The sequence below is a fragment of the Chelonoidis abingdonii genome, chromosome 2 (genome assembly GCF_003597395.2).
Source record: "Chelonoidis abingdonii isolate Lonesome George chromosome 2, CheloAbing_2.0, whole genome shotgun sequence".
Classification (NCBI taxonomy): domain Eukaryota; kingdom Metazoa; phylum Chordata; order Testudines; family Testudinidae; genus Chelonoidis; species Chelonoidis abingdonii.
In genome coordinates this window covers 172,782,426-172,795,872 of record NC_133770.1, presented here as the reverse complement: position 1 = coordinate 172,795,872, position 13,447 = coordinate 172,782,426, and the positions used below count along the sequence as shown (strand labels likewise).

The following is a 13,447-nucleotide window of genomic DNA, read 5'->3' as shown; positions in this document are numbered from 1 at the left end:
CCTCTCATAGCTGAGAGAGCACAGAACAGACAAAGACCCAAGACCAAGAAAACCCCCCAAATTCCCTCCCTTAAGCTTTGAAAAAATCCGGTTTCCTGATTGGTCCTCTTGTCAGGTGTTTGGTTCCCTTTGTTAACCCTTTACAGGTAAAAGAAACATTAAGCCTTAGCTATCTGTTTATGACAAGTGCCTATTTCAATTAGACAGGGAAAGTGACAACAGGAAAATATGTTAGCTTTTTATATGGAAATTAAATCACATGTAAAGTAGAAGAGAATACATACTGAAAAAGAGAACAGAGGGATATTTTGATACTTACTTCGGCATCAAATACAAGCTCAAAGTTCTCTCTTGAATTCAGTTCCTTGTAAAGATACTCAGCAAGTTCAAGGGATTTGTTGATAAGAATCTCAAAGCCTCGAGTGCCCTGTAGAATATCAATGCAAAACATATAGAAAGTGAGCTCCAAGAGTGGTTTGAGCCATGTTAGGAAAAAAACAAACAACAATTTTATCATACAGGAATGAGTTTGAAGGGGAGAATGGAGGGTACTGTCCTGAGGAACTGTATTTTATTGTTTTGGGGCATATAACTTATTGATTCTCATTCTATATAACATACAGAACCTCACTCTAAAAAGGTACGCTTTTAGAAGTATGGATCTACATAACAATTGAGCTTAAACTAAAACCACATCAAATGAAGTCTAATCTGTCTGAGCTTTTGAATGCATGGCAGGGACTGCAATTTGACAGATCTCTATAACCAATTTAGTTGATAAATTATGCCCCCCCTTTTTTTTCTTTACCTTGCCATTGAGAACATATTTCCTATTTAGGGGAAAATGGAGTTTACTCCAGGAGCTAATATAGCACTGTTTTAATGGATTCAGAATTTGGCTATGCTTCTTGTCCTAATCTTTGTTCCATTATTGTTGCAATTCTAACTTGTTTTTGTAAATTATAAATCAGGAGTTGGCAATCTTTTGGAAGTGGTGTGCCGAGTCTTCATTTATTCACTCTAATTTAAGGTTTCGCGTGCCAGTAATGCATTTTAATGTTTTCAGAAGGTCTTTCTATAAGTCTATAATATATAACTAAACTATTGTTGTATGTAAAGTAAATAAGCTTTTTAAAATGTTTAAGAAGCTTCATTTAAAATTAAATTAAAATGTAGAGCTTCCTGGCCCAGTGGCCAGGATCCGGGCAGTGTGAATGACTCCGAAAATCAGCTCGCGTGCAGTCTTCAGCACGTGTGCCATAGGTTGCCTACCCCTGTTATAAATCATAAAGTCAGAATTGTATATCATATTACACTATCATTGCATGTCTCTTCTACACAAAAAAAGACTGAGCATTACGTAGCGATGCTCCTATTTATCATTTAATATTCACTTTGCTCGGAATAACAGCTATTGTTTATGTGCTTTGTTTTTGATGCTGCAAAACTTTAAGACTAGGTATGCACTTTTTCTTATGTCCATGCAACATCTGTTTTCTCATGCAATATTTATCTTATTTCAGATTAACGCTATAGTAACCTCCCAAACTCAAGGAAACAGTTCACAGTTTTACATATAAAGTAAAAAATACATACCTTTTCTGAAACATACAGAGCAAAGCCCCTCACGACAGGAGTCTTACCATTTTTATTGTAAAGCTCTTTGACAGGTTTCAAAAATAAAGCACCCCCGAAATGAAATTGGTTATTACAAATCTTTAGGGGCCTAATTCTGAGAGGGACTGAAATCAATGGCTGCTTAGAGCAATCAGTCCCTTCCCGAGTAGGGTTCTAGATAAGGGGAGGGGAAAAACAGGTTTTAAATAGCAATAGGTGAGCCTAAAAGAAATTTGGAGCTTCAGATAAGTACCCAGAAGACCACAAGCCTGAGTCTGTTCACAGTTACAGGATATAAACAAACAATAACTCCATTGACTTCAATGGATTTATAGCACTGCAAACAAGGGTGAGATTTTATATCAGGCAGTATATATCTGTGTCTCCTGAGTCTGCAAAACTCAACTGGCAATGTCATAGGCACTTGCCTCCTAATGAAATGTTTAGTATGTATAAGTCAGAAACAATGCAAGAAAAATCTTTTAGGTGATATTTTGGAATTTACAGTTATGTCAACGGGGTTGACATTGCTCGATCTCGCAGTATCAGAGCTCGTCTAATGTAACCATGAAGTACATATGCTAACAAAAATGAAAGTTAGTCTTTTTTGGACCTTAAAAACAGTTTAGATTATGGATGAAGGATCATTTTAGTTCCTGTATTGTTATGTATGCATTTCCTCAGTTCTCATCACAATAGTATCTATTCACCACATGCTTAGATTAAATCAATATCAGTAGTTTATAAAGAGAAGGATCCAATTCTCCACAGTCCGTCAGTTATTTGCCAGTAAATAAGAACATAAGAAAAGCTATACCTAGTCAGACCAAAGGTCCATCTAGCCCAGTATCCTGTCTTCCAACAGCAGCCAATGCCAGGCGCCTCAGAGAATTAACAGAACAGATAATTATCAAGTCATCCAACCCCTGTTGCCCATTCCCAGCTTCTGGCAAACAAAGGCTAGGGACACCATCCCTGCCCATGCTGGCTAATAGCCACTGATGAACCATGTTGTAAAGTGTACATGTTGGTCCTGGGAATATGTTGCTGGAGCTATGTAGCTGCCCAATGCAAATGGAAGAGGAGTTTAATGCTGATCTAAAGCTTAGAAGATTTGAACTCAGTGTGATTTCTACAGTTTCACAGATGGGAGTGCTCCACTAAGAACTTCGTGTTACCACTTCCTCTCAACTAAACATACATTTAAAGTTTGATTTTAAGCCTTAACTTTCATTTCACCTATGCATCAGTTTGAGTAGCTAAAGAACATTTATTTTTCTGGCTAAAGCTGCATTTCCGTAGACCTTTCCTACCTTAGCTTTCCACATTAGCCAAAGTTTGAAGACATCAACATGCCGGCCACACTGAATGGTCTTGTCCCCTGTGTCATAAGTTGTATCATACTGTTTGTCTGGTTGGAACAGATACCCAGCACACATCTGATTACAGGCTTGCAGAAGACCCTAGAGCAGGAATACAACCACAAATATGCATGCTATATTTATGAACAAGATTCATTTCAGAATGTCCATTCAACTACTGAACTTGGGCTAGAAATGAGCAAGTGGTAGGATAATTACACTGAAATGCAAACACATTCCCATTGAGAATAGTGCTACATTTAGGGCTTGTCTATATGAACAGTAAGTGCGCAGCAATTGGGAGGGTAAATCTCTCTCTCTCTCTCTAGCCTGCCATGCACTAATAGTGCATATGGACCCTACTGCTGAGCACTAAAAGTTCGCAGGGCACTTTGATCCACTCTTGTGTCAAAGTGGGGTAGATCAAAGTGACCTAGGGAACTTTTAGTATAATGTTGCAAGATCCACACAGACAACTAGTGTATATCAGGACAGCGCAAGGTAGATTGACACCTCTGCTTGCCCTGCACTGTTTGTGTCAACAAATTCTTAGTCTTTGTTGTGTATTTGGTTGTCGTGGAAACAGAATCTTGTTCTTGTTATGGCAATGGAGTTAGATTATTAGGGGATAGCCCCGTCAGTTTTGGCAAAGTTCGTCTTGATCTGTAGAATTTATTAAATAGGCCCTTTATCAGGCATATGACACTGAGCCCCACATCATGCACATATATAAAAAAATGCAGAATGAAATCTTGAGTATGTAAAATTTCATCTAATTGCCCCCTTTATTATGCTAGAGTGATAATATTTGCGTGTTTTATGGATACTGTGTGAGCTACTAATGGTTATAACCATTGTTCATAGCTTACGGAGTAAGCAAGGATATTGATAGCATTACATTCATCTGAAGGGGAGAGATTGTTTACGTCTTGGTAATAGACACCCATATAATAATAATAATAATAATAATAATAATAATAATAATTTCTCCATAAGACATCAAGTCCATTTTCCACCTATTTTTCTTTAAGAAAAAAAAAAGCCTTTCACTTTTTTTTTTTTAAAGCACTTAACCGTTTCTTTGGACTTTGTGGTAAAGATCTCTGCACAAAGCACTACAGAATTTGATCTGTGTGTCTCTGATGAAGCAATACATTTTTTATTCTCAACCTGAATTTGCAAGCAAACAACTCATGGTGCTGCTGAAAGGTATTTCTGCTAGGAAAAGAGAATCTACTAGAGACTGAGGAGATAAAAGAAACAATATAATGGGGAAAAATAGAATAAGGACCGTAAGTCTTAGAATGATCGTATCTTACCAAATACCAACCAAATAAATGCTGAGGAAACCATGTGTAAATTGCAATGGTCTATGTTAAACATTTACTTTTCCATGGTATTTGATTTTACTGATTAAATCATGGGGTTTCCTAAGTTGCCACAGAATGGGAAATAAGGCATATGGTAAATTTAACTGCCAGTTGATAAATGCTGGCTTTTTTGTAATAGCTTCCAATGTGTGTCTGTGTTTGTACATACCATGGAAAAAACCTTATTAACACAATGTTAAGATTACTAAAAGGTAAAACTCAAGACCAAGAAAACTCAATGGTTAAGGGTCCCACAACAACATCAACTCAGACACATTGCATAGTATTGTATGCTGTATTAGGGTATACATTTAAAACAAATGGTAATCTCATATTCTATTTATTTGCAAAGATACATTCCACTTGTCAGTCATTAGTGTGACAGATAACCTTTGATATCAAAAGATGAGTTGCCTCCAGAGAAGATATGCTTATGGCAAACAGGAATCAGTGAATTGTCTGCTATTCTGATTCAAATATCCAGATAGAGGATATTCAGAGGAATGGCTTACCAAGAGATGTGATGTGGTAGGTTCTCCATTGCTTGAAGTCTTTAAATTCAATACTTTCTTTCTAAAAAGCTATGCTCTAGCTTAACAAGAAGTTCAGGGCTTATCAAAGAAATGATTGAATGAAATGTTATGACCTGTGTTATGCAGGGGTTCCAATGAGACTGTAAGAATGTCCCCTTCTGCCTTTAAAATCTATGACTATATATTTAGAAATCCAGATCTGGATATCAGCCAGACTTACCCTTCCCAAAGGGCTATATATTCTTTTCTGAACCACAGGAAATCCTTTTTCAAAGCTGGCCCAGACCCCTCTCTTACTTGTGAAGGTGTTTACATGACTACCAGCCAAATCAATACTTAAGATTATGAGCATTATTTTTAAAAAAGTCCTTACTATCCCCTGCTGTCTTTGGGCCTGGATGACCATTAGCCATCTCCTGACATCTTTAGGAGCGGTGGTGATGTGGCCACTTTCTTCCCATATCTCGCCTCTTTAGAGTGTATATTCCTGGAAGTCATACTGCCACGTGATCTTGAAGAGGTTTTATGGGAGTCTGTTTGCTCACTAAGCACCAACAGGATAGGAAAGGTCTTCTTCTGGTGGTTCCATGGTTCTGTGGTCTTAGGATGTGACTTAAAACTACCTGACTGGTAGCTGGGAAACATAGATCCCACAACACAGGGCAAGTCAGGGTTTTTGGATCAGAAAATTCAAAGGTAAGAGGAGTACAGCAACTGTTGAGAATTGCTGTGCTCTGAGGTTTCTGCTCTTTGCCTTTGTCAACTTTCACGAACACATTAGTTGGCTTTCATGCTAGCACTTTAAGTCATTACCTAAAGACAGTTTTGATATATGAAAGACATCATTTATGGTACCTTTTCACAGATCAGGAAGGCAGAACACTGAAGTGGAACGCCCATCAATTTGTGTGGATTCCAGGTGACAGAATTGGCCCTAGGTGATAAACCAAACTATAATATAAGGAACATGCCAGGTGTTAAATGTAATAGGTATCAGTCTCCCCAAAGTCCCTGCACACACATATATCACTTTCCGGACATATTATGTGTGTCTACCTCTGCTGCTCAAGAGAGCTTACGTTCTTACAGAATAAGGGTAGGAAAAAGGTTCAGGGTAGGAAAAGCGAGGGAATTATTAATAAAAAGAAGAAGAGGAGAGCTTTCAAGGAAAGATTTAGAGGAAGGAAGAGAAGTAGGGAGGAAAGGAAGGCTGTTCCTTGTGAAGGGAGCACTGTGATAAAGGAATGAAGCTCAGGAGTGAGAAAAGGAAATTCAGGAGAAGGAAGGCAAAAAGAAATGGTGAGTATATAAAGTAAAGGAGGTGATGAGATCAGAAATGGAGGTGGTGGGGCAAGATTATTTAGGGATTTGTAGATGAGGCTGTGTGTTGTGTGGTAATGGAGGGATTCAAGGTATTTGGAGGTAACATGGTGAGAACAACAGAGAGGGGAGGAAGATGACTTACTCTGAATAAAAACACACAATGCATCATTCTCACCTTTCAATGCCATTAAGTTTAAAGGAATGTTTCCTAGACATCAGCAACCCACCTCCCCATGCTGCCTGTAAGAAATGAGATGTTAACATTATAAAGTAAAAACAAGAGAAGAAAAAGTTCCATCCTTTATAATATAGTTACTAAAATATTTTTCTTCTAAAAGATACAAACTGTTAAACAACCAACTCAGGCATTAAATATTACAAGAAATCCAATCTATAAAGGAAAAAACAAACAGAGCAACGCCCAGCCACACCACACAGACAATAAGGGAACAAAGTGCAAATATTCAAGAAGTTTTTCAGCTCATTTGTTGGCATATAACAGACTATTGTAAAGTGCTGTGCCACAGATGTAGTTTTATATAGCATTCTGCAGATAATAAGTATGGATAAAAATAAGCCATATTCATTGTGCCTTATTAAACAAATAGTCCATTGGCTTTAATGCGATTTTATGCATGAATAAGATAATCACAGCATTAATAAGGACGAAGGGTGAATTTTGTCACACTGAAGTCAATTCGAACTGCTGGGTGGTGGTTGGGACCTGAGGACTACCTGTGGGCCAGGTTCAAGGTCTGTGATCCATCACATTTAATTCATTGCATGCTCTTTTAAATGCCTTGACCAGCTTCTTTCTTTAGAGTAGCAAACTGAAGCCATCAATCTTGATCCACGGTGCATACTAATTCCAAGAAGAATTTATATGAAAATCCTCTTTATGTTTACCAAAGATTAGACTGCATGGGTAAGGTTAAATACACTGAAATGACTTCATTTATGTTTGTTTAACTTGGTTATAGGGCACAGCATTGTACCTACTGAAAAAGAAACACTTCAGCATTCAACTTATTTTTAACCCAAAATTTCCAATAAAGGTGTCTAAAATCAGGTCTAAATCAATATTTAGGCATCTAAATAGAACTGGTTTGATTTTAGGAAGTGCTAAGACCTCACAGCTCTGATCAATTTAAAAATCAGATAAATCAGGCCACTAATATAGAGGTCTAAATATGCACTTAGATGCCAAACTAAAGTTAGGCAACCACTACTGAGAATTTTGGCTAAAATTCACACATTTTACTTCAGAGTAAAAAAAAAAAATAATATGATTAGCTACTATTCATTCAACTGTATCAGAAAGAAGAATATGGCCTAGTGATTTAAATTCAGCTTATTGTGCCAGGAACTGTACTTATCCCAGTGACTCTGTACTACTAAATTGGTATTATATGCAGAAGAAAGGATTAGTCATAAAAAGAATAATAATCATCAAAATGATAATTCATTGTATGCCAGAGAGGTGTATTATGGGATTTTGAGCTGCTCTGGTCTGACACAAAGAGAATGCATTTTGAAGCAGTATTTGTTGTATTATTCCAAGACTTGAATGAATGCCAACAAATGCTATTTACTTAATTTCCTCTCTAAACAAGCACACCCTTCACTGCAAGATGGTATCTTGTTCAAGTCTATTCATCACAATCCATTCATATACATTAGTTGTATTGGAACCCTTCAAAGCAGATGCTCTTTTCTGTGGTAAAGAAACAAGTTCCAGACTTTAATCCTATAAAAGAATAATTGTGAGCAATATTTCTGAAAAGCATTACATCCACATGCATCCAGAGTCCATACTTCTCGCAGATGTCAGCAATGCTGTCAAGAGGATCAAAAGCTCCATACACTGTTGTACCAGCTGTGGCACTGACGTACAGTGGGATATGGTCCTGAAAATAATACAAGATAATTCAGGCAATATTAGCTGAAGGGATAGCTCAGAGAATGTGTTCTTCTTTCATCTCATATCAGTCATCAGTAGCTATTTCTATAATTAATGTTGCAATACATTTCCATCATCACCCCTTTTCTTCATTAACAACTTTCCCCAAATTCCCATTTGAGACTGAAATTTTCCTTTTTTTGTTTCTGCCTGAATGTGGTGAATGTTATGGAAAGTTTGGTCAGTACCATAATAATGAAACCAGAGAAGATGTACCTTTAGGAAGAGATGGGAGCCACCTGACAAAAAAGGAGAATATCATCTCTGTTCACTGATTCACCAACCTAGTGAAAAGGGATTTGAATGAGGTTCAAAAGGAGCAAGTGACAAGCTCACAGGTAAGTAAAAAAAGTTACCTTAATAGAAGGCTAAATGTTGGAGGAAGGGGAGGGGCACAGAATGGAAAATCATAATAGACCCATAGGAACAAGAGGAAAATCAATGAGGGGATTTGCTCAACATATCTATACTCGGATGCAAGGCCTATGGGGAACAAACAGGAAGAACTGAAAGTATTAGTATATAAGGTAAATTATGACCTAACTGGTGTCACAGAGACTTGATAGAATAAATATTATGATTGAGTATTGGTATGGGGTACAGCTTGTTCAGGAAGAACAGGCAGGGCAAAAAGGGAGTAGGTGCTGCATGCTACACAGAGATTATATATACACACTTGTTTTGAGGTCTCGAATGAGGTGAAAAGCAGACCAGTTGAAAGTCTCCGGATAATATGTAAGGGGTAATGTCATGGTAAGGATCTAGTATAGACCATCAAATCAATAAAAGGAGGTGGAGGATGCATTTCTAGAAAATAAATATCCAAAACACAAAACCTGGTAGTAATGGGGGACTTTAGCTACACAGACATCTTTTAGAAAAGAAATACAGCAAAACATAAAATTTCCAATACGTTCTTGGAATGTATTGGGAATAACTTCTTGTTTCAGAAAGTGGAACACTTAGCCAGGTGACAGCCATATGAAACCTGATTCTGACTAACAGGGAGGAATTGATAGCAATTCTGAAAGCGGAAGGCAATTTGAGTAAAAGTGATCATGAAATCTATCATTTCATGAGTCTAGGAAAAGGAAAGTGTGAGAGTAGAAGAATAAAGACAATGGACTTCAAGAAATGTAGACTTCAGCAGTCTCAGAGAACTGATAGATAAGGTCAATGGAAAGAAAATCAAAGGGAAAAAGGAGTTCAGAGGAGCTTTAAGTTTCTCAAGGAGGTAATATCAAAGGCACAACTGCAAACTATCCCAGTTGCAAAGGAAAGATAGGAAAAATAGGAAGAGGCCAATACAGTTCCATCAAGAGCTCTCTGATGATCTGAGAGTCAAAAAGGAATCCTACAAAAAGTGAAAACAAATTGCTAAGGACGAGTGTGACACCAGCCGACCCCCCCATCGTCAGTGGGCAAGACTGAACTTGGGACCTCTGGAGCTTAGTGCCTGAGCCTCTACCACGTTAACTAAAAGCCAAGGCCGTGTTAGCTAAGGCTGTAGAGCAGACTCACTTTCTCTTTCTCTCTAAGTTGTCTCGGTGCCACTAATTGGGACACAACACCACACCCAGAAGGTGTGTAGGTTACACATGCACAAAGGACTAGCCCAAGCATGTAGGGACAAAGTCAGAAAAGCTAAGGCACAAAGTGAGGCACAAGGGACATAAAAGGTAATAAGAAGAGGTTCTCTAAATATATTAGGAGCAAGAGAAAGACAAAGGAAAATATAGGTCCTCTACATAGCAGGGAAGGAGAGCTAATAACTGATGACATCTAGAAGGCTGAAGTGTTTAATACTTATTTTGCTTCAGTCTTCACTAAAATAGTTAATAGTGACCAGACATTCAATACAATTAATATTAACAATAATGGAGAAGGAAACCAAGCCAAAATACGGAAATAACAGGTTCAAGAGTATTTAAATAACTTAGATGTATTTAAGTTAGCAGGGCATGATGAAATTAATTCTACAGTACTTAGAAAGCTAGTTGGATCTTTGAGAACTCACTTGGTAAGGACAGGTGAGGTCCCAGAGGACTGGAAGAGGGCAAACATAATTATGGGCAAACATAGTACCTATCTTTAACAAGGGGAACAAAGAGGACACAGGGAATTATAAAATCAGTCAGCCTGGGAATATACTGAAAGAAATTCTTAAACAATCACTTTGTAAGCACCTAGAGGATACTAAGGTTGTAAGGAATAGCCAGCTTGCATTTGTCAAAAAAAAAAAAAAAAAAAAAAAAAAAAGTCATGCGAAACCAATCTAATTTCTTTCCTTGACAGGATTACTGGCCTGATGGATGGTGGGGAAGCATCTTGATCTTAGTAAGTCTTTTGATACATTCTCATATGATAGTCTCATAAGCAAACTAGGGAAAAATGGACTATATGAAATTGTTCTAATGCAGTTGCACAACTGATTGAAAGACCATACTCAAAGTAATTATCAATGATTCACTGACAAACTGGGAGTATGTGTCTAGTGGGGTCCCACAGAGGTCAGTACTGGATCAGATACTATTCAATATTTTCATGAATGACTTGGATAATGGAGTGGAGAGCATCCTTATAAAATTTGAAGATGACACCAAGTTGGGAAGCATTGCAAGCACTTTGGAGGATAGGATTAGAATTCATTACAATCTCGACAAATCTGAGAATTGGTCTGAAATCAACAAGATGAAATTCAATAAAGACAAGTGCAAAATACTATACTTGGGGGAAAATCAAATGCACAACTACAAAATGGGGAATAACTGGCTGGCTGATAGTTCTGTTGAAAAGGATCTGCGGGTTATAGTGGATCACAAATTGCGTATGAATGAATTAATGTGATGTAGTTGTGGAAAAAGGCTAATGTCATTCTGGAGTTTATTAACAGGAATGTTGCAGGTAAGACATGGGAGGTAATTGTCCAGTTCTACTTGGCACTGACGAGGCCTCCGCTGGAGTATCATGTCCAACTGTGAGCACTGTACTTTAGGAAAGAAGTGGATAAATTAGAGATAGTCCAGAGAAGAGCAACAAAATTAATAAGAGATTTAGAAAACTTGACCTATGAGCAAAGGTTAAAAAATACTGTGCATGTTCAGCCTTAAGAAAAGAAGACCGAAGGGGGACCAGATAGCCATCTCCAAATATGTAAAAGGCTGTTACAAAGAAGACAGCGGTCAATTGTTCTCCATGTCCACTGAATGTAGGACAAGAAGTGATGGGCTTAATCTGAAGCAAGAAAGATTTAGGTTAGATATTAGGAAATGCTTTCTAACTCTAAGGTCAGTTAAGCACTGGAATAGGCTTCCAAGGGAGGTTGAGGAATTCCCATCACTGGAGGTTTCTAAGAATAGGTTGGACAAACACCTGTCAGGGATAGTTTAGGTTTACTTGAGTCCACCTCAGTGCAGGGGGCTGGATTTAATGACCATTCAAGGTTCCTTCCAGCCCTACATGTCCATGATACTATGACTCTCTCTCTTTAATTGTAAGACAATTTTGTAATTTAAAAAATGTCTTCTATGTAATCCAGGCAAATACTACAGTCCTCACTCTGCCAAAACTCCCATTAATTTAAATGAGATTGCATTTGGAGCTCTGACTGTTAAATACTTTTGAAAATGTGGTTCCTACTATTAACTTCCTTGGCAATTTCACATGAGTGAGGATTGCTGGATTTAGCTCAATATTAATATCACACGGTTACAAATAATAAACAAACCGACCAACCTGTCTCTTGACTTTGAGTATTTTTGCCTCCAAATCTGATGGAATCATCTTCCCTCTAGATGATTGTAGAATGTTGGGAGGGAGAAAAGAAAATTTAAGTTATTTGTCCTGCTATTCTTGAGAATATGCAGTAAATCAAAACCCGGTTGGGGGAGCAGTCTTTCCTTGATATTTACCATACTATTCAGCTGACTCTGTCTGCTGATGTTTATTTATATTTTGTGGCAACATATTTTCAACCTATACAAAACAGTGGCAAAAAGACAAGATGCCTGATTTTCCACTACCCTGAATCTTTGTGAGGCGTGTGTAAAGTGGGTATAAAGCCTTGCCAAATGAAAATGGTAGCATTTTAGACCTACTTTGCACAAGAATAAATGGCTGCATGAGGTGCAGGGCAGTTGTGTATCACTCCCAATGGTCTAACTGGTGCATTTGTGACCTTTATCACATCTAAATAAAGAGACCATTAATGTAAACAAACTCATTGAAAATTAATGTTTTGTTATGATACAGGGCCCTGGGGAAGAAAACTGACTATAGCAGTTTCTACCCACTTCTCACCATGTGTCTGATGGCAGGATTTGGCCCATAACATTTAGAAAATTTCGGTAATATACATATTTGTCTGTGAGCATAATACATGCTAATTTTAATTTTAATCTGTTAATTTTTTCTCCTCACATACTAGCCATATTTCTGATATCCGTGCTGCTAGTGTGTTATCCTCTTTGGTATCCATCTTATTACGGCATACTAATATGCTGACCTTTTCTATCTGAATTGTTGCAAACTTTTCTCTTCCTATACTGCAAAATATTTCCTTTTACTCTTGCAGATTTTACATTTCAAGTCTGCAGAAATTAAACAAGTCTTTGTAATATTGTACTCCATGAAAGAATTAGAACCAATTTTCAAACTTGGGTACCCGCTGTTAGGATCTTAAATGCATACTTATTATAGAGAATTCTTTCCTGGGTGTCTGGCTGGTGAGTCTTGCCCACATGCTCAGGGTTTAACTGACTGTCATATTTGAGGTAGGGAAGGAATTTTCCTCCAGGGCAGATTGGCAGAGGCCCTGGGGTTTTTTTTGCTTTCCTCTGCAGCATGGGGCCAGGTCACTTGATTTGAGGACTTCCATAGCTCACACATAGGTTAGGCGTTTTTTTACTGGAGTGAGTGGGTGAGATTCTGTGGCCTGCGTTGTGCAGTAAGTCAGACTAGACGATCTTAATGCTCTCTTCTGACCTTAAAGTCTATGAATCTATACTTATGTTCCTAACTACAAGTGGCCTGATATGCAGAGGTAATGAGTAGATCAGGTCAGGAAATGGGGAATTTTCCCTTACAAAATTGTGACCCAACTGGCAATGGAGTTACAAGAATAACCCTATCCTGGTATGTACATTCTGGTTCACCAAAGAATGTCACATGAGGTTTTACATAAAAGCTAGGGTCCCAACATTAATATTGTTGATTATGTAAAGAGTTCTGACGTCTGTATCAAGACAGACTTGGCAAACAGGTTTTTTTCCAGACAAATGATTT

General features: G+C 37.7%; 1 protein-coding gene across 1 annotated transcript in view; it reads right to left on the bottom strand.

Annotated features, from left to right (window-relative positions):
• The window catches only part of LOC116820036 (glutamate decarboxylase 1-like), a 42,151-nt gene that overhangs the window by 5,032 nt on the left and 23,672 nt on the right, over nt 1-13,447 (bottom strand). Inside the window, exons 8-13 of the mRNA XM_032772228.2 lie at nt 11,900-11,954; nt 7,995-8,111; nt 6,380-6,444; nt 5,737-5,815; nt 2,931-3,080; nt 320-427 (exon numbers count right to left, since the gene is read on the bottom strand). Of these exons, the coding sequence (XP_032628119.2) occupies nt 320-427; nt 2,931-3,080; nt 5,737-5,815; nt 6,380-6,444; nt 7,995-8,111; nt 11,900-11,954 (574 nt within the window). The remainder of the gene's footprint in view (nt 1-319; nt 428-2,930; nt 3,081-5,736; nt 5,816-6,379; nt 6,445-7,994; nt 8,112-11,899; nt 11,955-13,447) is intronic.